Consider the following 27194-nt stretch of genomic DNA (forward strand, 5'->3'; position numbering starts at 1 on the left):
ACATCATCTTGTTTGCAAGATATTTAATGTGTTAAGCAAATTTGCTTTAGTTAATGAGAAATCCACGACTAACCATCCCATCCTGGATAATTCTGATGGTCCAGATATGCACTTTCTGTGCACAAATTCACACATCAAAGTCAGCATCTGCTCTGTATTTGTGTATAACGCCTGCACGGAGCCTCTGCAAACATCTGGGCGAGCGGAAACAAAAAGGTACTGTAAACTTTGAATATTGTGGGATTATCTGTTACTTAATGAGGCCGTTCGATCAGACAGAGCAAATAGCAGTATGTTAATTAGTGATTATACTCAATGATCCTGAGCACACATCGCAGATATCTGTGGTACATTTATCAGTCGCCCATAGCCAGAAGCAACCAAGACATTATACAGCATCCATATCCGTATAAACTATGTTAATATGATGCTGCAATGAAAATCAGTCCAATTTAAGAAAATATCTTGGGTACAATTATTATTATTTTTTTTTAATGTGACTATTTTGCATTTTAGATATAAGCTCTGTAAATTTTCTTTGTTCTGTCACAAAATTAGTGAAAGCTCAGAGTCCTCTCTCATTTGCATACGCTAATTGCTCGTTCTCATCGTGCAGTATGAAGTAACCTCATTTGATAATAAGACAAGACCAATAAATCATGGACTTCATCATTAAATGAATCGCTTCCTGGGGGAATATTGATTGTTTTATCTAATTGTTTTTGTTATGTTAAAAAAAAAGTAAATGTAAACTATTTATATACCTATGCCATTATAAGCAAGTATAAATAGATTATTACAATTATTTACAGAATTATAGTTTATAATAAAAGTCTTTGTATTAATGGGTTTTGCTCATAATTGCTCGTTTTGTGTTTTGAAAATATTCTATATTGACATTGTCATAAAAGATTCTGACATTTCAAAATTATTTCAGAGATTTACACACACACACACGCACACACACAAACATATATACCCACACATATACACATAAACACATTTTATATATATATATATATATATATATATATATATATATATATATATATATATATATATATAATATATGTACATTCAGGTATTTCAATATTTCACTTTTATTTATAGACAGCATTTTTTTAATTAGAGTATTAAGATTTAAGCTTACAACTATATAATGATTGAAGCAGAGAAGAAGATTTGAAGACGATTTGTTAAAGGAAGTCACCATTTAAAGCATCACAATTTAAGAGATTTAATATTATAGCATTGCTCTCAAAATTACTGTAATTCAACTGAAATTTCAGAACAGCCTATAGACTAAAAGTCAATGTTGTCATTGTCATGAGGCTCTTGAAAACTGACATATAAAAGACATCTCTGCTGTAGACATGCATCGCTAAGACATCAATGACTTAAATTATAATATCTTATAATCAGCTTTATTGTAGAAATCAAAACAGTAAAAACAGTCTTATAAATATTAGACTACTCTTTGTGCAGATTTTGGAGGCATCAAAAATGGGGAAAATTAACTTGTATATTTGTTGTTTACTAAACCTCCATGTACTAACACGGAGTATAAAAACATTAATCGAAAAAACAATTTTATTCTAACACATTGTGATTTCAATATTGACACTGAATCACTAAACTTAGCGAGGTCCTTCTATAGTGTTCTGCCGCCATCTTCTGTATTACGTTTGAATAGATCAATACTTGACGGCCTTATGTTATGACATCTATTCTCTATTCGACTCATTCATTAAGTCACAATCATATCTCCACTGGCGGTTGCATATCGGGATTTATTAACTATTCTACGCAAAATACATTAACAGTGTAACACATCTCGAAACAGGTTCATTTGTTTAGAACTCCGTGAATAGCATTCTCCTATAACTTACACACACACAATTAAATGTAAGTTTTACACTTTTCGGATAATTTTACAAAGTGACGGGAATAAATATTCGGTTCAAACGTGATATTTACCTTGAATTTCTTCGGACATCACGTCTATTTCATCTCAAACTCTTCATCGACGCTGTTGTGTTGACTCCTTGGTAAACTAACGTTACACTAACTTAAAAAAAAAAAAAACATTGGGTGCCATCTTTAAATGCCAACATATTAATCCCACATCCCACATTAATTTAATAAACACCAAATAAAACATTTCCACTTAAAAAAATAAAAATGTTAATTTCTGAGCCCAATCGTGACTTTTATTGTAGAAACCGTGAGACTTTTATATTGAATGAGGCCCGGAAGTTTGGGTATTGTTGAGTCAGAATTCACCTTAATTTACCCGACACTTCCAAAAGGAGAATGACGGCCGGTTAAAGAAACAGATGAGATGGATCCGCAGAGTTTGTCAAGTACTAAATCTGCCCTCTAGACCGTTATCGACCATTTTAAGTGTTATGTGCATGTGTCTTGAAATGATCGACACGCAATCTCACCGTTATATCCGTTAAACTGACAGCCGTTGTGCTTTAGGAAGGAAGCAGGAGAGGAAAAGGGTCTGACTGCGCACTAAAAACACACACTCATCGGGAAGTTTACTTAAAAGGGCAAGATTGTTTTGCAACGTACTTGATAGCCACATAAACGCTCGTATTTTAAACATAATCTATTATATTTATTGATATTAATCAGAGATAACGTTATATTAGACTATGTAAAGTCCTGATTGGTTTATTATTAAGGTTTGTTTTTCGTGCAAAGGATTGTTTTTCTTGTGTTTTGCTGATCGATAATAATCGATCACATTACCCCCGACGTGATCGATCATGGCCACAGATGCAATAGCGGCTGAAGAAGTCTCAAACCAGACAGACTCGAGTGATATGAACGCTAACAAAAGTAATCCCGAATCAGACACACCCAACTGGACATCTGAGACGCAAGAAAACAGAAATATAAGTAGCCCAATATCATTATCATCACCATCGGTTTATTCTGGGGAAGAACTACCTGAGGACTCCATAACAGGGAATTCACTGGCGAATGGAAACAGTGGGATACGAGCGGGAGATCCACCGCAGGAAGCAGCGAGTCCAGACAATAGACAAAAACAAGGCGTGAGGACTTCAACTCCTGTGCACACACTCTCTTCACCAGCTGAACACAATGGAAGGTATTTTTAAAGTCTCCGTGAAATCATATTTGACAATCCTTCTTTTTATTTATTTATGGAATATAGCAGTGTTTATTATAAATGGTTTATCTGTGCCATCATAATCTTTAATCAAAATAACACCCCCTCCCTCTTGTAATGACATCTCTTCTCGGATGATGACGTGTTTAATGGCGTGAGGGCGGGACAGCCTGTCACTCACATGAGATCGACCAATAGCAAACCACAAACAGCCAATCGATTCCCTATAAACAAAATCAAGTCCCGCCCTACATTTTATTCTTGTTTGAGAAGTTACATATGGATACACATTACAATGGTGGAAGAAAAGACTATAACAATTTACTTTTCATGCCGAATTTAACATTATCTGTGTTTCAAAACAAATGCTGTCTAGGTAGGCAGGACACTATGGGTGCGTCCGAAATCGCATTCTTCCCTACTAAATAGTAGGCGAAAAACAGTATGTGACGAGAGCAGGCCCGGCTCCACAGGGGGGCCAGGGTGGGCCTGGCCCACCCAATCAGAAGCTTGGCCCACCTTGGCCCCACACCACATAACAGCTAATCACAAAATTGTTCAATCTTCAATAGGCTATTCAATTGCTGCTCTCACGCTACACACCATGTTCTTATGCAGTGAAACATACATCGTGGAGCAGAAAGGACACTGACAACGCGCTGACAGACAGGACAGATCAGGTTACTTTTAATATGAAACAAAGTCTCAACTTTCAAATTTGGTCATTTTTTAACGCAATTTAAAAAATAAATACCGTTTTGTGGCTCTTTAATGTGTCTGACAGATCGCTGTAGAGCCTCAGTTAAAGCTGCTGGTGAACCGATCATCTCTTCCTTCTAGTTAATTTATAGCATCAAATAAACATACAGTAAATGAACATCAGAAGGAATGTTGTTTTAACCGTGGAAAGACGTCAGTACACGCCGTTATTCAAGTTCAAATCCTCCAACGTTAATCTACTAATTCTCCTGACTGCTTTGTCGGACGCAGATGGCGGATTATGATTGGTCAGATCGCCTGTCAATCAAACTTCCTGCGAAGTTTGAATCTTCATAATGACTTACCACACTCTGTAGCCTAATAAAACATAACATGCACAGATTTCTTGTTCCAAAAGGAAAACCTTGTGTTTTTAGCTCATGAAAAAGCAATAACACATGAAATGGACATGGGTGAGTTTGTAACAGAATTCTCTAAAATGAGTAGAAAGCTAATGTTGTAAATTATAGTGATGTAAGTAGATCTTTTTCAAGACCTGCCCTGTTTTCTTCAAATCTAACTGATACAAGATCTGTTGTGTGGTAAAAAAAAGAAAGAAAAAAAAGATTCTAAATATACATAAGAATGTAAAAATAAAAATGCAAAAAATAACAATGGACAAAAATCTGTAATGTTATACTACATTAACAGACGTGAGAATAATTCTCAAGAAAAACAGCATTTCAGATAAAATGAACATTTTTAGTTTGTAACTACAGCTGTAGCTGATTTTGTAAATGGTATAGTGATGTAAATAGTTATTTTAAAAGACCTGTCCCTTTTTATCAAATCTAAAGTTACTTAATTGATACAAAAAATAATAATATTACAAACGCAAAAAGAGAGAATGTAAAAATATACCTGTTAAACATTTTTATTTCTAAATAGTAGCAAAATATAGGCTATATATATAAAAAATCATAATAATACACCCGGCCCACCTGGACCATGACTTGGCCCACCTTTCATCTCATATCTGGAGCCGGGCCTGGACGAGAGTAGTATATCTGAATTCACAGTACTCTTAAAAGATAGGCAAAAAGTACCCGGATGACGTACTACTTCCGGCGAGATTCTGAAGTGCGCATACGATGGACACTTTACTGTCCCATGAGGCAACGGGAGAGGATTTGTGAATGGCAGTGAAGTGACGCAACTGTAGGTCATGTGATAATGACAGCATGGCGGATGTAGTATGTTCAGATTACATTCATACTATATAGAACATACTTTTTTTGCTAATTTTACTAATTACTTTATTCGAAATAAGTAGCTACCTAATCTAGAGAGTATGCGATTTTTGGATGCAGCCATTGTTTTAAGACTGTCACTGATACAGTCCATGAATACGGTACACTTTGGTCTCCCATGACTTTTTTTTAGTCATCAAAAAACAAATTCAGTCGTTTTGTTGAGAGAAGTAGTTTGATAAAATAAACTGTTATTTACCATGAAATTTACATGGAAGGAAAATTTGCTAGTTTATAAACACATCAAATGTCTGAATCTCCCCTTAAACTCTCTTTCTTAAATTAAAGAGGCTACATGCGATTTTCTGAAATTTAAACTCGCGACTGACACCTGTGGCCAAAAAACGGAACTGCTCTTCCTTTCTGCTCGCTCTCGTACGTGCACACTTCACAAGTCATCCGCTGCAAAGAAGTCAACATTATGTTTACAGAGGTAAGAACAGTCAAATACATATATTGTTTGAGAAACTAAGTTTGTTTGCTGACTAGCGGTGGTGGCAGAGTGATCTGAAACGTTTAACATGAACGCGCTTGACGTCACATCCGCAGACAGCGCGCGAAAAATCCGACCCGACAGAAAATAGGAAAAATAGGATACAGGCTTATAGGTGCACCCACTGTGAGCTGACAAGGTGTCAGTATGCTCATCAGGAGATGTTTGAGTCATAAATGGTCAAATAAAAAGGCTATTACGTTTATTTTGGGGAAAAAGTTGCATATAGCCTCTTTAAATGAGATTTGGCCCATCCTAGTTCAAAGTTTTTTTTTTAAAGCCACACCGCGGACTTTGTGACCTAAAGAGTTGACGCATACGAGTTATTTTAAATGATTCCTCAGGCCAATATACAGCGTTTGACACTATTAATGCTCCGAGCGGGGCTGCCCTCTTGAAATACCGCCTATGTAAGTTTGGAGAAGACGGACCGTCGTTGGCCAGGTCATGTGACCTGGAGAACGTATCGCTTTACGGCCATCACGTGACCATAGGCTCTGATATACTCATGGAGCAGACTTTTGCGACAGTGCTGCAGCGCTTGTGGCCTCTAGGGGCGCTAGACGTGAAAGTTACAGGTCTAGCGCCCGCAAAAGTTCCGCGGTGTGGCTTTAATGACTAAAAATGTTGCATTTAGTTAGTGCTGATTTTGACCTCCACCCTGTTACTGTATAATTTACTCTTATTAAAAAGTAACGTTGCTTAAAACTTCTCCACACCAGAAGTTAGCCTATGTCATTTGGATGATATCTACAGGATTACGGGAGTAAGTGATCTCAAAATTTTCTCAATATTTGAATTTGCTGTTATTTATTTTAAGATCTAATAATCAGCTAACATTAGATCAGAATCAGATCATTAAAGGTGTTTAAACAAAACACATTCACTTACACATATTTGAGAAGCTTAAAATCAGATAGTTCATGATATAGCCTAGTTTGTGAATATTTTGAATAAAAAAGAAAAGCTAAGTAAAAGCGTTGACCTGTTTTACAGCCAGGGTTCCCACGCGTCCTTGAAATCCTTGAAAGTTTGTGAATCTGAAAAAATTTGATGGAATTTTACTATTAATTGAAATGCGTAAATCTGAGGGGAAAAAAAAGGTTGTGTAGCTACTCTCGGTTATTTGCAAACCCGTTACCAATTCTGAACTAGTTTTTATTTTATTTTATGTCATTTTTTCCCATGATTATTGTTAGAACATTGCAGAATCCCCCAAATCTTTTTTTAAAAACTATTTAGACCAAATTGTGGTAACAGGGTTTAAAACCCTAGAAAAACAATGATGATCAGCATTTTCTGAAGGTTAAAAAAACTTTTTATTTTTGAGTTTCAGACTTTATTTTGCACCCTATTCGTGGAGGGCCTTTTCTTTCTGTGCTGTTATTGTCACTTAAGAGTGGTTACCAGGGTTCCCACACCTTGGTTGACTTCAAATTCAAGGACCTTTCAAGGACTTTCCAGGTCCAATACCCTCAAATTCAAGGACTTAATGCGGGGACACATTTGTTGTGTCCAACAACAAACGATGAGGTACCATCGTAGTTTCATGCGCACGTGAACTTCATGGCAAGTACCTCATGCGGGAAACACTTAACATAACTCAGGGTTTTTCCTGGCTCAAAATGAGGCGGAGGTAAAATCCTATTAATGTATTTTAATAATAAGATAATAAAAATTGTATTTTTTGTAGATCATCACATAGTCTATTGTGTTTCCCACATTGTTTTTGTGGGTAGAGATTGGTACCTCTAGGGGGGTACGGGGGCATGCCCCCCCGTAAGAAAATTTTGTACATTTTAAAGATAAATTCATTAATCTGGTGCACTTTGAGTCACCCAAATCCACTGTTAAAAATAGATAATCCACCCGCAAACCGCCTATATTCTCTGATTTAGATATCTGCATCTGATCATCACATTACAATTATTCAGATTCTCACTGTTAAGCATGATAGTATGGTAACATATCACACTGAAGTAGGCTGATTTAAAATGAACATTTATTTAAAATAAAAGTTCTTCTTTTGGCAAAATTACATAATTCCTTAATAGGCTAAACAGAGGCTTTACTCCCTTCAAACTTAAATTGTTTAATTTCCTTGTTGTTTCAATCTTTCATTACATTACTGTTTGAATACACTACTTTTTTGTACCTTTTATAAAGGGCATTTTTCCCCTAATTTTATTAAATGTATGCTCCATCTTTCATTTCAAATTCTTAAATTTGATCAATATATTAAATTAAAATAATAAGACACTAGGCTGTTACCAATTCAATTAAATACTTTACATTGAAAAATAATAACTGTATTAAATTAGATTCTTTTAAATATTTTTGAATATACAAATAAGGAATGTTGAAAAGAATGATACTTTATGAAACTAAACCGCCAGCAGGAGGCGGCAGGCGACCGTCTTAATGAGCGAGTCATTGAGTCATTCATTCAAACGATTCGTTCAAAAGGCTGATTTATTCAGAATGAGGCAGTTTATGAATGGGTAATTGAATCTTTGACTCAACCGATTCTTTCAAAACGCTGAATCATTCAGTAATGCAACAACTGTTGCATGCCATGCGCGATGGTTCTGCGGTGATCTTTGTTTGGAACTATTTTCGCTGCTGAAACAGAACAAAAACCGTCATTGCGTCTAAAATGTAAGTGACTTAATTTTAACTATTTGTTTATTGAACTGTTATGAAATCAGTCTCGGTTTCAAACAGCTCTCTGGTCGCGTGTAGCCTAGGCTATATATTGTTTCTTAACTATAATATGTTATAAATAACTGCGCGAGCCTCAACAGCGCTACATTGTTACCGTCAGTACATTAGGTAGGACTATATTATTATCAACCATAGGCTATCAATCACCACTTACTTTAAATGAAATAAAACAGAATCATCCTCACGTTTTCGGTGATTCCCTAGTTATTTTTTATTGTCGAGAGACGGAGGCGGCCGCCTCATAATTCTCTATGCAGGAAAAACCCTGGTAACGTAACGCGTAAATGCGCTTAACTAGTGCAAATCAAGCAAACTAGTATGCAAAGGCCATGAAGTGTTGGCGAAATAACACATTAGGGGACTGGAGTGAATATGGAATTATTTCCAGAAAACTTCTTGCACAAAATAAATTCAAGCACTTTCAAGCACCTGTCTCTATGTATGTTTATTTTCAAAAACTTTCCAGGGCCTTGAAAACATTTTTTCAGATTCACAAACTTTCAAGGATTTCAAGGACCCGTGGGAACCCTGGGTTACATGCAAAAGGAGTGCCTGCAGGTTATTTCCTCTTAACAATCTCTAGGTGTGTTCAGTCTATTCAATCATGTTCTTTGTGCCAAGTGTGTACTTGTAATTAATTATCTGTGTGCCACTAGTATTAATCATACTCTAATCTGTGATTCTACTTAACAGGTTTGATTTAAATGGATAGTTCAACCAGAAATTCAAATTTGCTGGTACTTTACTCACCCTCTGGTTATACAAGATGTAGGTGTCTTTTCTTCTTCAGTAGAACAGTAACAAAGACTTTTAGCAGAAACTGGTCATTGGTGATTCGTATAATGCAAGTCAATGGCTGCCGTCACTTCAAGAGTGAAAAAAAACAAACAGATAAAGGCAAAACAAAATGAATACCCATTGCTCCTGAAGATACATTGAGGTCTTATGAAGCGAAACGATCGGCCTGTGCAAGAAACTGAACATTACAACATTATTACCTGTAATAAAGACTGTTGTGAACACGCTATGGACCGTTTGCAAAGCGGATTACAGGTAATAATGTTGTAAAAAAAAAAAATCTGTTTCTTGCACAGACCGATCGTTTCGCTTCATAAGATCTCAATGTATCTTTAGGAGCCACAGGTATTAATTTTGTTTTGCCCTTGTCTTTTTTTCTTTTCTTTTTTTTCTTTTTTACTCTCAAAGTGACTGTAAGCCATTGACTTGCATTATACGAATCACCCAAGGACTACAGTTTCAGCTAAAAGTCTTTGTTACTGTTCTACTGAAGAAAAAAAAGTCACCTACATCTTGGATGGTCTGAGGGTGAATAAATGAACAGCAAATTTTTATTTTTTGGGTGTTCAGTGATTAGAATATAAAGTAGGGATGCACCGAAATGAACATTTTGGCTGACACCGATAATTCTTTATATTTACCGATAACCGATACATTGGCCGATAAATCTAAATCCAAATTTTTATATAATTTTTGAGAGCCTGATTACAAAAAAGTCTCACTAATAAAATCCACGTCCCAAGCGCACAATTATAACGTTCTCATTCTAATTTTATGTAGCCTATATGACAGACTTGCGCTGCACATGTTGCACTTAACCATATTTTCCTTTTTTGAAGTGATTCCAATCATACAGTGCGCATCTGAAGTGTCTCAGCTGAAGGAAATAATCCATTATTTATCGGCTTTATTATATCGGCTAAATTTTCTTATCGAACGGATAACAACAACGCTAAAAATGAACATAGGTGTATCGGCCGATACCGATATGGTGGCCGATATATCGTGCATCCCTAATATAAAGTTACAAAATGTTAAACATAAACTAGTGCTAAGAACCAGAATCTGCTCTACCTAAATTTACGGTTAGGAGCTGCTGTATGTCATAAACAGAAAAGAAGATATTTTAAAAAAAAATAATTCACAATGTAGTTTTCATCCATACAGTGAAAGTCAGTGGAGTCCAGAGTTGTTTTGGACCCCTTTGAAAAACATATTTTTGTGTGTTCCTATTTAGGTCGTACTAGTTTTAGCAAAGTGACGTGAGAAAGCATGCGGCGTTGTGTTCCATTACAACAGTGTGAAATGTTGCAGATCTCTTCTAGGAGGGGTGGCATAAAGAGTAGCAGACATTCCCCCTGGAGGAGTATGACGGACACCACATGGATGGCATGGCAATTAGCTCCCGTCCACAGTTAACCAGTGTCCACGTCTCCCCCTCACATCTGAGCGCCAGCTTCTCTTTCAAATGACTAAACAGCTGGTGGATGAATGACTCCTTTGCTGTGCCTCATTCATTAAAATCGGAAGACATAACAACCTGGACTCGCAAAACACACACATGCACACACATTGTGTTTTCATGTTTTATAGGGTCTTTCCATAGACATAATGATTTTATACTGTACAAACTGTATATTCTATCCTCTAAACCTAAACCTACCCATCACAGAAAACTTTCTGCAGTTTTTTTTTTTTTTTTTTTTTTTTACATCACTTGGGATGATTTATAAGCTGTTTTCTTCAGCGGGACCAAAACATTTACCCACAAGGATTTTGGATATTGCCATCTTAGTGGGGACATTTTGTCTCCATAATTTAGGGTTTGCCAGGACCACACACACACACACACAAATAACAGGGCATAGTTGATGGAATCGATGAGATATCTTAGGTTTTTATACATGGAACTTATATTTGATTGAACACGACTCAGGACGTTTGACTATGTTCACAGTAGTATACTTGTAAACTGCTGTTTTTGCAGTATATATTGAGTAGTGTGAATATTTTCTGAATGCATGGAATATCTTGTTCATTTATACGTATGCATTCGCCAAAATATGCAGTATGCAAAGAGTGCACTGTATAGAATACTATATCCCACAATGCAATGCACTCAATCTTGTCTCCGTTTCCTGTGTGACAAATGAACTGGAAGCAACACAAGCAGAAATTTTGAATGTCTTATCCTTACCTCTTCATTGTTAATCTGACTATTATACATTTAAAAAAAAAATAATAATAATTTACATTTTTAAAATTATGGTGACACTTTATAATAAAGTTCTCTAAGTTAAAATTTTATGTTAGCTATTGTGTTAACTAATGAACAACATTTTTACAACATTTAAATTTTTAAAATTCATTCATTTATTAATATTTAAAGTTAAATAATAACGCTATTATAAACAAACATGATTTTTTTTTTATTGTCAAATTTAAATTTATAAATGCTTTAAAAATTTAGTTCATCATATTCATTTTACTAAATGAAAATAAACTAAAATGCAAGTATTACACGAAAAACCTGAACATAACTTTAGGTTAGAAATGTTAGAAAAACTTTTTAAAAATTTGTCTTGGCAACTTAAATAAAATAAGTTGAAGCTAAATAGAAATAGTTAAAAAACTATAACTAAAAAAAAATGAAAAAAGCTAACTGCCATAATAGTATATAAATAATACTAAAATAACACTGCTTCAAACAAACATTCACTCCCAAACTAGCTACCACCTGTTATTTGCAACCCCGTTACTAATTCTGCCATAGTTTTTATATTATTTTTCTGTACTTTTTTTTGTTTAATTTGGATGCTTGTTCAAAGTTTTTTGCAAAATCACCCAAATAAGGTTTTCAACAAATGTTAATCAACATTTGAAGTGGATCAAAGTTATGAATTTTGAACAATACCCGTTCAATTTTGATGAACTTTTTTGATCCACTTCAAATGTTGACTAATGTATTTAGACAGGGTTGAAACCCCAATAGAAAATGAACGTTACTATAGTGTTACTTTATATTGGCCTACTACTGTTTGAAATTGCGTACTACATACTGTTTTGCATTTTTTGCATGCTAAGCAGTACACTATTCCAGTCAAGTGTTTAGTATTATTTTTGTAGTGTTTTGAGAAAAAAAAAAAGCCTATATTTTTTTAATTAATTTTAGTTTTAGTTTTTTTTTTTCTAGATCAAGAAAAAAAAATGCCTTGGCATCTAGCTGAAATAAAATACATTTTTAAAATGCATATTTTATTTTATTTCAGTTAACATTTTATTTTATTAGTATTTATTAGTATTAGTAACAAATGTGTTTTTATGGTTTATTTTATTTCAAGAAACAAAAATGTTTTTATGGTTTTAGTTTAAGTTTCAGCCTGAACACATCTCATGAGAATGAATTTGTTTTTCTATGGTTTTTGCTCTTCTGTTACAGTCTAAATCATAAATGTATTCAAACATTGGATCTAGTGTTTGTTAATTAGATATCAAAAAATCAACCCTTGAGGAGCGTCCTGTCCCACCAATGATCTCGTTGTGAAATGACTTTAGTTCTAGTAAATAGGGCATCTGAACCTGCTCTGTTTCCAAGAAATTAAAGCGGGTTTGTTCTTTACATCAACACATTGAACTTTGAACACTATCCAAGAATTTCAGGCTTTTTCAAAGTCACTTAAATCTTTCCCCAAAGAAGGTGAAACTCTTTCGCCTACTTCCATTTGTAAAAGAGCTTTCTCGTATGTAACAGAATTTGTTGTGTTTGAAGTCCTCAAGAGTTTACATACCTTTGGATTTGAGATTAACGCACCAAAGAAGCCCACATGGATTTTTTTTATGCCGTAAGCTGCGATACACTGCGTCTTAATGTGCAGTGGTCTTATTAGGCCTTTTCAACCACTAAGCCTTTTCAACCATTTCTCAGTAACTACAGCAGTTTGAGCTCTGTGATGAATGACTATCAGCAAATATCGGATTTTGACTTCTGGACTCTTTCAACTCGAATGTATTGGTTTTTTTAGTGAGTGAATAACAGAATATGAATTACAGTTGTTTTAAAGTCAAAACAGTTGGCTAATGGATTAATTTTTTTATTGTCTTTGCCTTCAGTTTTGAGCACCAGGAGTCAGTGGCGACCACAGAGGCTCGGCTGAGAATGGAAGGGGTTGAGCTAAAGGAGGAGTGGCAAGATGAGGATTTCCCCAGGTATGCTGTTATGTGTGTGTATGGTATGGGTTTTTTTTTGTTTTGTTTTTTATGATGTAGGCTATATATTGCAAGATACATTTCCATTCGAAAGTTTAGGGTCAGAAAAGGTTTTGAAAGAAATTATTACTTTTATTCAGGAAGGACTCATTAAATTGATCAAAAGTGACAGTATAAAGACTAAAGACTTTCACATTGATACAAATGTATACTTTTTTAAATCAAAGAATCCTGAAAACCTGTAAATTAGTTTCCACAAAAATATTAAGCAGCACAACTGTTTTCAACATTGATAATAACAGAAAATAAATAATTGTCAATTTGAACAGAACTAATATATACACAGTCATACTGCCAAAGCCTATAGTAACATCTAAATTATATTACAATAAATTTGAGTGTGTTTTTTATTTGGGTTTCCAGGCCACTCCCAGAGGAGGAAGATATTCAGCTTGATGAGGAGCTTTTCACTGGGTCTTCTGGTGAAGGAGCACCTGGTAAGCCGTAATGATATATTCCCAATATATATAATATGTAAAGACAATTAAAGACAATTATTAATTTGTTACTATAGTCAGGAAACATTGTGATAGCTTTTGTTCTTTTGACTTAAATTGCAGCTCCACAGTCTTATGGACTAAACAGTGCAAAGAAATCTAAAAAGAAACTTTTGGCTCCGGACATCAGCCTAAACCTAGACCACAGTGAAGGCTCAGTCCTGTCTGATGAGCTGGATGAGAGTACAGAACTGGACTTGGATGATATAGACACTCCTTCAGACAACAGCAATGAGTTTGAGTGGGAAGGTATGATGGTGGTTAAACCTGTAAATGTTAACAGTTTAACATAAGGGGTCATGAACTGAGAATTCAAATTTTCCTTGATCTTATGACAGTTAAGAGTTCGTTATACTATAAAAATATAGTTTCAGCTCATGTTAAATGTATAGTTTGAGTTCAAAACTCAAAACTTGTTATTCCAAAAACGGCTTTAATTGAAACCAAGGCCACTGGAGCGTTAGTGAATAGTGACATGAGAACGAGAAAAGAACGACACAGGATCAATACCATTACATTCCAAAGGATCCTAATGCTAGGATAGTGTTTTTTGTTTTTTTTTCAACAATGTCAAAGTCTCAGCAGTGCATTATTTGTTTGTATTCGGTACATTTCACTGTGAATTATTAGGTACATTTCGGCGCAGGCTTTGCAAACAGACTTTTACGATATGGATCGGCCAGCAGTGCCACAAACATGTAGGTAATCATGTTTATTCTAATAGCTGATCTGTGATCAGTGATTTCTGATGTATAATTATTCAAGTTCAGACAGATTATCTCTCAAAATTGTTCAATACTGTTTATGCATCAGTAAATCAAGCATGTGACTAAACGATCAACTTCACGTTGTTTCTTTAAACTATGATTAAACTACATTCAGAAAGCGATCAAAGAACGTTCCCTTTCCAATCGCCCAAGCTGTCAATCGCACAGCGCGAGTTTATCTGGACACTTGTCAAAACTCCTGTTATGTAATCAATGACGCTGTTATACTGCACAAACAAAGCTCTTACTGTATTTACATTGTGTTTGCATTGTTAATGGGTGAAAGCATTTGTGAGAGTGCAGAAATTGTGTTGCAATGATGAGATCTCTTCATTCACGCGATCAGAAGCCTGTCTGTCATCTGCTCAATGCGATATGATGGGAATACATCTAACTTTTCACGATTCGTTAATCTCGATAGCTGTAATAGTAAAATCGTAGTAAAAGATTTTGAGAGTGTTCAACTTTTAATACTAGCTATTTCATATGCAAAGATGTCAGCCAATCACAGCAGTGGGCGTTTACACAGAAGTCTCACACAGACACGCCCCTTCAAACAGAGCGTTCAAATCAGAGGCTAAAATCAGGCTTGGAAAAATGCCTTTGACAATTTTTGATGTAAAAATCATACTAACATTAAAAGGGCAACCCAGGAAACATTATAAAATAATAAAAGAATCCAGTTCATGACCCCTTTAACATAATCCCTAACAGCGACTAATCTAATTAATAAATCATTTCGCAGCCATTCAAGCTCATGTCTTTCTGATCCTGTAGAAATGTTCCTTACTAACAGTACAGAGATCTTTTCATGGACCAGCTTTTGTGCAATAACTCTTAGTTAAACAGTGTTATGTGTTTTTGTTTTGTTTTTCTGTCCCGCTGCTCTCTTCTCTCTTTCCTGGAAGGATTGTTTCTTCTCATTCGTTTGCGACAGGCCGCAGGCCTGCGGTTTGTGGTAAGGTTACCTGACTGGATGTTTACTCCCCGATCAAGTCCTACAGCATTGATTTCTTTTTCTTTATGAGATATCACCCTTTTAGTTTGGTTTTGAATGACACTGCAAATCAGAGGTTATCCATTGTTTTTGTTTGAAAATTTTGATGGTTGGATTTTGATTTGTGCATGGTTTTTCGCTCCAATCTCATCAAATCTGATTTTGTTAATCAGCCTCATTTTGGTGTCCTGATCATTTTTGTTAAATCACTGCAGATTTCCCTCCTGAAAAAAGAAGTACATTTAGCATACTTTTAAAAAGTGTACTTATTTTGAAAATAATTAAAGTTTTTAAAGAATATACTTTTGTATGTTTTTAGACACTTAATTGCATGTTATTTACAATTGAATTAAAATGTATTCTAGTTTAAATTTGTATTAAATGCAATTTTTGACACTTAGATAAAGTGTGAGAACACTACAGTTAAAATTATAATCAAGTTCTTTACACGTGGTTTAGTATTGAAATGAAAAAATTAAAAATCCAAAATGGGAAAAAAAGATTATTGCAACATCATGATTTCAAATGTACTTTAAAGTCAAACTTTTAATTTGAAATGTACTTAAGTGTTTAAAGAAACTGTAATGAAAGTGTACCCTCTAGGTACACTTTAGCAGCCATTTAGTTCATTAATATTATATTTTCTTAGTACAATTTAATATATATATATATATATATATATATATATATATATATATTAGGGCTGGGGGAATTAACGATTCTTTGCGATTAATTTGAGATGTTTTAACGCGTAAAAAAAAATAACGCAATTAACGCAGCACTTGATTGATTTCCTGTTACGGCTGCTATTGAAAAGGCCGAAAATATGCCGTCCCGCCCTCTCCGTGTTCGGCGATCAGGCTCTCTGCTCAATGTTCCACTCCATGTTTGCGCTGCGCGTTCTGCTCTGTCGTTAACGGCCCAAACCCTCGAATCATGTGCCGATCACGCACTGGAAAAGCAAAGTCCGCTCAAATAATGTGAAATTTCTCTGTAGTAGACTTCTGTTTGCTGAGCTGGTATAGCCATGCTAGGCAACAATGGTAAAATTACCTGCTCTGATCACATGCTCTGGTAATAATAGCTTTGTAGGACTATATTTTATTTTGATAATTAGTAAAAAAAAAAAAAAAATTAAAATCTGTTAAATTGATTATGTTGATTGATTATTGAAAAACAATAATATATTGATATATTGATGATTAATATTATTTTAATATAGGGCTATGTTCTGTTCCTTTTTTTTTCCTGTGTTGTTTAATTTAATTAGGTGATTCTAAGTTTAAATATTGATGATTACAAGCTTGGGGGAAATGCAATTAATTGCAATTAATTACAGCAAATTGTGCAATTAATTAGTTAATTTTTTTTAATCGATTCCCAGCCCTAATATATCTATATCTATATCTCTATATCTATATATATATATATATATATATATATATATATATATATATATATATATATAATATTACTATTAACATTTGAAGTATGCTACTAGTGCATATTAAATACAGTTAAAGATAAAGTAGGCAATTTCGGAGCGGCTAGCAATAGCAAGCTAGCTTTGAAAGCATTAGATCCCGCCCTCCCTTCAGAGCGTCTCCAAAGCCACGCCTCCTTCAAAACACATGAACACACACAGCAGAGTCTGAAAAGCGTCATGAGATACGGCATTAAATTACCTCATGTATCAAAGCACATAATGATAATAATTGAACGTAAACAACTTACAGAGCTCTAGTTGTACCTACTGACTGCTGCAGATTCATTTCAGCATTGATAGTCTTGACATGGAAATGCATACATCCAAGTCTGAAGACGTGAACAGCTCCGAGTGGAACGTCATGGGCTGACCTCTCGTAATTACGGTTACAACATGGCGTGAACGCAGCATAAGCTTGTTGTTTTGGTTCAGGGGGAACTGTAAAAGGTGGCTGTTGTTTGTGGTGCTTGTGAGTGACCTCTGTCTACAACTCTACATAGCTTCATTGAACGCACTGATGACATGTGATGTCTGCGTGAGCAGGTGTGCAGAGGTATGGAAATACATATGTTGACAGGCAGGTAGGACATCAGTCGGACCGAATGCAATGATTGGACGAAAAAGTTTTGGACTTCCACAGATGATATATGTAGGCTCTACATAGACCACTTCTATTATTGATTACTAAAAGGATGTGAGGAGTTTCAACCAGTATAACAAAAAGTGTTCATAAAAAAATGACCTACCCTATCTTTAAGCACACTTCTTTTTCTCATTAGCTCTGTTCCGAACCCTAGCTAGCTGCCTCGCTGTCTACATAGGCAGCTCTCTAAGGCAGTGTACCAATCGAATTTGAAGTGACTGATTTGAAAAGCTCCCCTCTTTCGTCTTCCTTGAGAGTTCCAAGTGAGGGACTGGCTTATCACATTACTAGTTGTTTTACATAATGTGTGTCCAATCCAGCCCCACTTTGTCCTCCCTATCTGCTGGGTGATGGCTTCTTGATTGGCTCTTTGCCAGAGCTCCTCATTGTTGGTACGGTCAGGCCACCAGATCTTGAGTATGCGCCTTAGGCATCCATTGGTGAAAGTCTGGATCTTCTGCAGTGTGCGCTTGGTCATTCTCCATGTCTTCGACCCATATAGGAGAACCGACTTCTGGAGTTGAAAATCCTAATTTTGGTTGCTTCACCTATCTCTTTGGAGGCCCAGATGTTTTTGAGCATGATGAACACCGCCCTTGCTTTGCCCACCCTGGCGACCACATCACATCACTGCCACCCTGTTTCTGTCATGCTTGAATAAAATATATGTGTATTCCCTTGAATCTACCATCTTGGGACATTTTCATGGAGCGTCTTGAAATGTATTCTGGATTATTCCTCTTTGAAGAAAGATATATTATGTGACGATGCTACCTGACTGACCTGATTTCCACCAACTGCGGAACGGCTGTGGATCCACTCCGGAACGGCGGCGGAGTCAATAGGTTTCCATTTTTGCCGGATGCCGTAGAGCTCCGCAACAATTCAGCACAGGGCAGATTGTGCGGGACAGGAAGTCGAGCACAGAAACAAAATAAAACATCCAGTTAATTATCAAAATAAAATACACCATGCTCATGGCGGATCATATTTCCCTGCACTACACCTTGAAAATGTCATAATGGGCGGAGACAGACCTGAAGGGCTACTCCTCTGGATGGAAACAAACTGCTGCTGGTTTTGTGGTTCTGTTTATAGAAACTACATCCTGTAATATCGCGCGATCATCCGTGAATTCGCGAGATCTCGTGGGTCCTCGTGACTTCAGCTGTCAGTCATGGCCGTAGCCATTCCGCAACAAATCCGGACCTGGTGGGTATTGATGGACGGCGGAGCACGGAGCCGATCCGCAGCCGTTCCGCAGTTGGTGGAAATCTGGGGTGAGATTTTTGGCCAACGTTCGTACTACAGACTTGCTGCGATTTAAGAATATCAGAGACATGAACACGCATAAAAGAGTTTATTTTATCATAGTTATGTTTATTGTTTAATACTCATTCATTTGCCTGTGTTTTCTGGCACACAGAAGTGTTTTCAACCTTGCTTTGTGCTCCTAGGAAGTTTAAATGGAAGCTTGTTTCCGCCACTGAATAAATTAAAAAAGTAACGTGAATTGCGACTTCTCACAACGACTGAATTTTCTTTTTATATATATATATATATATATATATATATATATATATATATATATATATATATATATATGATAATTCTGACTTATTTCTTTTTTGAGAGATACAATTGTGAGATACTTAATCGCAATTCAGATAATCGCGAGTTATAAAGTCTGAATTGCGAGGTATAAAAAAAGTCAAAATTGAGAGATAAAAAGAGGGTAAATGTTTTGTTTTTTTTTCATTTTTTTTTTTTTTTTTTTCATTTGAACTGTAAGTCGGTAAAGCATCATTCCCAATCACATAAATGCACACATACAGTCACTGAACTGAACCCTGAAAGAAAACGGCGCACGTACAAGTATTAAATAGATAACATCCCATTATTTCCCTTGTCAGATGATCTTCCAAAACCCAAAAACACAGACCTGCTGCGTAAAGGAGTGGAGTCGGTGCAGGAGTACACCAACACAGAGGAACGGGAGGAGGGACGTCGCTGGAGAGTTTTCCGCTTTGGAGAGCAGGAGCACAAAGTGGACATGAAGGCCATTGAGCCCTACAAGAGGGTTATCAGCCATGGAGGTCAGTGACCACACATTTCCATGCCAGTGTGTCCTGTGCGTTATTCATACAAGCATGTTTTCTTTTTGCACCATTCAGGAAGTGAATTCCATGTAATTCAAAACTGTCATTATTAGATGAATACATTCAGAGCGTTCTCATGGCAGTTAGCAGCTTTCTCACTTTTCTTGATTACCTTTTCAGCCAGAAGAGCCTGTTACTGTCTGTCACTCCTCTTTTTCCACTTCCTCCTTTTTGCAAACCACCAGCTGTTGCTTTCATTCTAAATGCCTCTTTTGCATGCTGTTATTTAATGAATAATTACACAGACTCTACATTGTGCTGTTGATTTAGATAGATTGGATTAGTCAAGTTGTTTAATAGCTGTAAAAGTGCAAACTAGTGTTCAAACGTTTGCCAGTGGCCACTTTCAAACATGTTCCCCTTTTTCACAGGTTACTATGGCGATGGATTGAATGCCATCATCGTGTTTGCTGTTTGCTTTATGCCTGAGAGCAATCAACCAAACTACAGATACATCATGGACAATCTTTTCAAGTAAGTTCTAGATGTTGTTTCTAGTGGTTCCACATGACTTATTCTTGTCAAGAACCCTTCAAAATAGTAAGAGAAAACTGACATTTAAAGCGTCCAATTACAGTCAAATAGTTCTCCAGTAGGGGAGACCGGGGACAGTTGCAACACTTTTTGCATTTCTCTCAATTACTCAGAGACTATTTGGACTAGACCAACCAAATTTGTATATATTAAACTTGCATCTGTCTGCTAATTACCCATACCATTTAAAGATGATTATATATGACATATCGTTCACAGTATTTATTTGAATGGAAGAAGACAGATGTTGCAACTGACCCCGACCCAGGGGACAGTTGCAACACAACCCAGGGACGGTTGCAACATGTTAAAAATACCTTAAATTTCATTAATTAACTTAAGCTTTTTGTCTCAATGAGCATAGAATTCTGAAAATATTAACTGTTTTAGGCCTACTATAATATTATAGTATTATTTATTTCAATAATATTATTGTAGCCTATTATTTATTTATTTAGTCATATTTATCAAATAACAGTTGAGTTTTGTTGTTTATGTGTAGAACATAGGCCTACATAGATTCAGTGTGCAGGTGTTACAGATGCTATTCAATCTCTCCATATTTCAGTGTCAGACAGGAAGAATTGAACAATTTGCAATGCAACAAACTTTTATTAAACATGAAATTTATAACTTGTTGCAACCGTCCCCAACACTATCAGCCATGACAGAAATCATATGCCTGCTAGACACACTGACTTTGACACATGCTAACCATGTCACTTAGAAGTCAACACAACAATAATTCAAACTAAGTAAGTTTTGATTAATTCATACACAATTTCAGGACAGTATGACAAAAATATATCTCATGAAAAAATGTACTTTCATACCTCCAAAACAAATTTTGTTCAATAAATGCAGATGCTGAATATGTCTACTGTCTTCTTGGTGGGGGGAGGGTCTAACTGTGCATGTGCAGTATGAGTGTCATCACTCTAGCTTGTTTATGATTGGAGAAAAAATAAAAGGTTGCAACCATCCCCATGTTGCAACTGTCCCCGGTCTCCCCTAGTCTCTGCAACATAATGATGAAATTAAGGCAAAAATGTGTTGCCATTAATTTCAATTTGTGAATGTATTTCAAGGACTGTGAAACCCGGGCGAATTGAGCCACTATTTATTTCCTCGGAAATGCAGTCTAGTCACTTCCCCTTTGGACTGATAAGAACCTGTTTTTTTATCAATTTTTAAAAAAAATTATCAATGTTATCAACTACAATCAATGTTATTTCCAGAAATTCTTGGGTTACAGTCACAGCATACTTTATGCAAAGCCTTTTCCTTTTGCAGTATTGTCTTTTCCCCTCAACAATATGCATCATGATTTTTGTCTCCACAGTCCATACATATGTTTTGGAGACCAATAATTTAAGCCTTTCTTTTGAACTACTTAACATGTCTAGACATATTTGAAGGTGCAGTCACATTTACCATTGTTTGGCGAATTTTCACGACAGAAATCCAGTCATTTCAATAGGATTCCACGCAATTGAGAAGTTGGCGTGAGGGTGAAATGTTTACTCACGCAAATTTTTAAAATTTCCAAGTGGGTTATGTGGATTTGGCTTGTTGACCAACAGAAAGCTGTTTTGTTTAAAAGTGACTTTCAAACCATTGATTAATAAAATAGACAATGTGCCTTTTTTGTCCTTAAAAATTTGCCGAAATTTCGCTAATGTGACCGCACCTTTAGTCTCTTGAATAACTGTTTCTTAGACACACTGAAAGTGTTGTAGACAAGTCCTCACCAGATGCCTCAAACCTCAGGTAGTTTTGCAACTAACGTTTTTTTGTATCATTCAGGTATGTCATAGGAACTCTAGAACTGCTTGTAGCTGAGAACTATATGATTGTATACCTGAACGGAGCCACCTCGCGCCGAAAGATGCCCAGTGTGGGCTGGCTCAGGAAGTGCTATCAGCAAATAGATCGAAGGTGAGAGGCTCTTTGACAGTATTTACTAACAGACTTTAATTTCATTTGAGTAATTTAAAGGGATAGTTCACCCAAAACTGAACTTTATCCTCACTCTCATTTTGTTTCAAACATGGATCACCCTTTAAACCTGTTCAGCTGTAAAATAATGTCAGTAATGTGTAAAAACATTTTAATAATAATGATTACTAGTAACTTTTGATCAATTTAATTCATCCTTGATGAATAAAAGGATTGATTTCTTTTGTTTCTTTCGCCCAAAAAAATAAAATAAAATAATTCTTACTGACACCAAACTTTTGAACGGTAGTGTTTAATGTTACAAAAGCTTTAGTTCAGATAAATGCTGTTCTTTTGAACTTTCTATTCGTCAAATAATCCTGAAATAAAAATGTAAATAACTGTTTTCAACATTGATAATAATGAGAAATGTTTCTTGAGCATCAAATCATCATATTAGAATGATTTCTGAAGAATGTAATGTAATGCAATGTAAGAAGTAATGATGCTGAAAAATTGCTTTGATCACAGGAATAAATTACACTTTACTATATATTCACATAGAAATTTGTAAATATTCTGAATTAAACCATTTTTAATAATATTTCACAATATTACTGTTTTTTTTTGTGTGTGTTTTTATCAAATAAATGCAGCCTTGGTGAGCAGAAGAAACTTCACTTCTTTTAAAAACATTTAAAATCTTACTGTTCCAAAAAAAAAATATATATATGTATATGTATATGTGTGTGTGTGTGTGTGTGTGTGTGAACATTTTCTCAAACTATTAATATATACAATCTCTGAACCCTGAAAACAAAATAAAATGTTCTATTAAAGGTTAAGGAAGAATTTGAAGTCTTTGATAATCGTGCACCCGTCCTGGTTTATTCGCACCCTCTTGGCCCTCACGAAACCTTTTATAAGGTCAGTCCTTTTCTAGTTATCTTCAGATATGTTTGGATATGAATTGATTTTCTGCAATGACCTGATATCTTAACGCTGCCTTATTCAATGCAAAATGTCCAATTACAGCTCAAAATTTAGCCAGAAAATCAAGTATGTGTTCAGCCTGACAGACCTGGCTGAGCTTGTTCCGATGGAGTATGTTTCCATACCAGACTGTATTAAAGAGTAAGTATCCCTCTAGTATGCTCCTTCTGCCTGTTAGAGCACTACTTCCTGTTTTTTATAGGAAAAATCTGTTTCTACTGTGCATGCATTTCACTGGACAATGCTAAATACCTAAATTACCTTCCATACTGTTTTCTTCTCTCAGCAGTATTCCAGCTTTGTAATTATTTTATTGAAAGTCTGATCTGCTGCTAAGTACTAGCTGCTGTTGGCTGTGGTATCTTCAGAAACTCTCTATGCCCTAACCCCTTCTCCCTGCCTTTCTTCTAAGGTTTGACAAAGAAAAAAATAGGAAAAAACGTAAAAGGTATCTGTATTTTCATTCCAGAGATCCCTGCCAGATCTCTGTAGACTTCATCTGAATTGCACGAAACTAACAATTAAGCGTTTGGCTTTATTAAGTGTCCACCTATACTTGGTCATTGGCCCAAAAGTTGCTTTTTGAGTTTCTTTTCATCCTTGATTGTCATCAAGATGCTAAATTTCTTCTGTGTGCCATCTAACTATAATTATTTTGATTAATGCAGCTGTTTTGCACTTTTTAATTTTACTTTGAGCACAATTTGTCACATTTCCTAAGCAAAAAGTTTTGACTTGCATGAAAAAATCCAGTGAGGCAAGCAATATTTCCTGTAGTTTTTGTCCTATCGCTGTTACAGTTTCAGATTCCTTGCTGTGTTCACCATAAAACATTTTTTTTTTTAAAATAAAAACATCTGAGGCAGTTAATTTCTTTATAAGGTTATTGATTTATTAGAATATATATTTTTTTCTTTATTTTATTTTGGTAGACTCATTTAGTTGTATGCTAAAAACAACTACTTTTTTTATGCATATACTATACACTCACCGGCCACTTTATTGGGTACACCTGTTCAGCTGCTTGTCAACACTGATATCTAATCAGCCAATCACATAGCAGCAACTCAAAGCATTATGGCATACAGTCATGGTCAAGACGATCTGCAGACGTTCAAACTGAGGCTATGTTTACACGGAAACGATCTGAAGAGAAAACGCAAAAGTGGCGTTGCGTTATCACTTTTTATTCTGCGTTTAGACGAGCGTTATGGGGGGGAAATCTGCATGCATATGGTGACGCAAAAGTGTGTGAAATTCGATGTAGTATGCACTCCAGGCGGCTAGGTGGCAATGTGAAGTAAGTTACGCGCGACGAGAGCCACCGTTAGCAGATCGGTGCCTTCACTGTCTAGCAGACTTTTGCATTTTTACCCTTTAGACGGGTGGAGCTTTTTTAAGATTTCCACTCTGGAGGGTGGTTTCACTTTTTTGCGTTTTTAAGCCCCAAAAACGCCGTCGGTGTCTAAACGAAAGGCACATCTGATCAAATATTTTTACGTTTTCACCCGCGAGCGAGTGCCTGAGCATCAGAATGAGGAAGAAAGATGATTTGCGTGACTTTAAATGTGGTTGAACTGGTTGGTGCCAGACGGACTGGTTTGAGTATTTTAGAAACTGGTAATCTACAGGAATTTTCACACACAATCATCTCTAGGGTTTACAGAGATTGGTCTGAAAAGAGAAAATATCCAGTGAGTGGCAGTTCACCTTGTTGAATCTATGTTATGAAGAATTAAGGCAGATCTGAATGCAAATGGGGTTCAACCCAGAACTAGCAAGGTGTACCTAATAAAGTGGCCATATATAAATAAAAATAATAATAATAATAAAGTGGGGTGCGGGGGACAGAAGTGTTGTTTAGATGGAACATCTGAGTCAAACACCAAATCTGAGTCATCCAATTACTGTTATTAATTCCATTCAGGTCTTTGGCCAAATGCACTAACTTGCTTATGTTTGCAATGAACGTCTCACAGATTTAGATTCTGACGTTCTGTCCTCTCAGTTCTGCCACTGTTAGTATGGTATGTATGACCATGCCAGTAAATCATATTTTATGGTGAAGGATTTGAACAGTTAAATCACGGGTGCTTTACTTTTTTTTTTTCAAATGCATGCCTGGCTGATGGACATTCTCACTGCTCACTGCATGTCCCACTGTACACGTCGCAGGAAGCAATGTGTAAAACTCAAAGTAGGGACAATACAGAGAGTTAAGAGTCAGAGTACACTTACAGACATTGTTTTCCATATCATATCGTGCTAAAAACACTCAGAACTTTTTAGCAGCCTTATGGCAAAACCTTGAAAACCACCCACACCAGTTTAACATGTGTACAAGCTTCATAAATTTCTTTTTTTTTTTTTTTTTTTTTTTTTTTAGCCAGTTTGTGCATAATCAACTGACTCAAGTTGCACATGAATTGATTTAAATGCTTGTTTTGCTTGTATAACAATGTTTTTAACCTCAATCGAAAAGTTGTCTTTGTGATCAAACTAAACCTTTGAGTGTAAAGTCATGAGACCATCTTTTTGTTCTCTCTGTATTGAATTATGTGGAGGAAAAAATCAAAAGCTGTTCTTTTCTAATCAAATTGAAGTGTTGGTATAGTTTTTATTCTTATCCCTTATACTGTTATCATTTTTCTTTTTCTTCTCTTTCTTTGTAGGATTGACAAGGACATGCATGGAAAAGTGGAGATAGCAACTGCTGCAGTGCCAGAGTGAGTTAGAAGAAGAGTTGAAGAAGCTGGAAGAATAAGAGAATGTATTGGGTTTCTTTTAACTGGAGAACGCAAGATCTTGATGTCAGAAAAGTGCCTTTTAAAGGAATATTTCAACCCAAAATGAAAATTGTCCTTATCTACTCAGCCTCATGGCATTTCAAACCCACATTACTTTTTCCCCCTGTGGTACACAAAAGTAGACATTTAGCAGAATGTCCAAGCTGCTCTTTTCAATAGCCGTGGTCCCCATTCACTTTCATTGAATGGAATAGATCAGCTTGTACATTCTGCTAAATATCTCCTTTTGTCTTCACAAGAGTCATATTTAGATATTGCAGAGGTTTGGAACAACATGAGGGTGAGTAAATTATGTAAATTTATTTTTATTTTTGAGTGATCTATCCCTTTAAAGCTTTGATTGCCTGTTACTTTGTTACCTTTTTTCTCCCTGTTGCATTTGTGTGCCAAACACCTGTAAGATGATATCTGGTTTCTGTGCGTTAAACATTTTAGTAACCTTTTATGTATCATTTCAATAAGTAGATACTGTCAACATGTTCTAGTTCCTATATCTTGCCCTTAGTTAAGGCACTCTGTTTTTGAACTAGTCGATGCATGTTCTTCATTACATTTAAATGTCTATATTTATATCAAAAGGCGATAAAGGAGAAAGATTAATATATTTTTATGACTGAAATGGTTTTTTTAGGGCCACAATCTGGCATTGTTTGTCATCTGCTCACTGAACATCTCATAGTTATACCACATATTGTTTACTGCTTTGTCTTGTTTGATTTGAGAATGTGGAGAAATGTGGAAAGGAGACAGTAAGGAAACAATCAAAAATGAATTGAACCAGTAACATTTTTCCAATTCACCTTTATTAATGGTTTGGGAGGGTGGGGTACTTGTATGTTATGTTTTTGCAAGTAAACTTCCACACAAAAATCACATTGTCATCTTGAATATTATACAACACTGCAATATTTATTCACTATTGCGTCAGCATTTCCCTT

At 35.6% G+C, this 27194-nt stretch overlaps 1 protein-coding gene and 1 long non-coding RNA gene across 3 annotated transcripts in view; one reads left to right on the forward strand and one right to left on the reverse strand.

The window, feature by feature from the left end:
- The window catches only part of LOC311070480, a 57021-nt gene extending 54870 nt beyond the window's left edge, over positions 1-2151 (reverse strand). The window contains exons 1-2 of the long non-coding RNA XR_014603674.1: positions 1978-2151; positions 74-194 (exon numbers count right to left, since the gene is read on the reverse strand). This is a non-coding gene — a long non-coding RNA (uncharacterized lncRNA). The remainder of the gene's footprint in view (positions 1-73; positions 195-1977) is intronic.
- Positions 2152-2274: 123 nt separating this feature from the next.
- On the forward strand, positions 2275-27129 carry bnip2 (BCL2 interacting protein 2). Of its 2 annotated transcripts, XM_084094343.1 has the most exons (11): positions 2275-3124; positions 13280-13375; positions 13799-13872; positions 13996-14181; positions 19739-19921; positions 20356-20458; positions 22325-22456; positions 23297-23383; positions 23492-23590; positions 23862-23897; positions 26122-27129. In XM_084094343.1, the coding sequence occupies exons 1-11, from the start codon at positions 2778-2780 to the stop codon at positions 26177-26179; spliced, it is 1401 nt and encodes a 466-aa protein (XP_083950469.1). In that variant the 5' UTR covers positions 2275-2777; the 3' UTR covers positions 26180-27129. The 2 variants fall into 2 exon arrangements, with proteins under 2 accessions (XP_083950469.1, XP_083950470.1); XM_084094344.1 differs by lacking the exon at positions 23862-23897.
- The last annotated feature ends 65 nt before the right edge of the window (positions 27130-27194 follow it).

The sequence above is a fragment of the Abramis brama genome, assembly GCF_963993115.1.
Source record: "Abramis brama genome assembly, chromosome: 20".
In the NCBI taxonomy this organism is placed as follows: domain Eukaryota; kingdom Metazoa; phylum Chordata; class Actinopteri; order Cypriniformes; family Leuciscidae; genus Abramis; species Abramis brama.

Coding starts and splice junctions, on each gene's coding strand:
- bnip2 (XM_084094343.1), top strand. CDS start 2,778: ATGGCCACAGATGCAATAGCGGCTGAAGAAGTCTCAAACCAGACAGAC. Junction 13,376..13,798: donor CAAGATGAGGATTTCCCCAG/GTATGCTGTTAT, acceptor TTGGGTTTCCAG/GCCACTCCCAGAGGAGGAAG. Junction 23,384..23,491: donor CTCACGAAACCTTTTATAAG/GTCAGTCCTTTT, acceptor GTCCAATTACAG/CTCAAAATTTAGCCAGAAAA.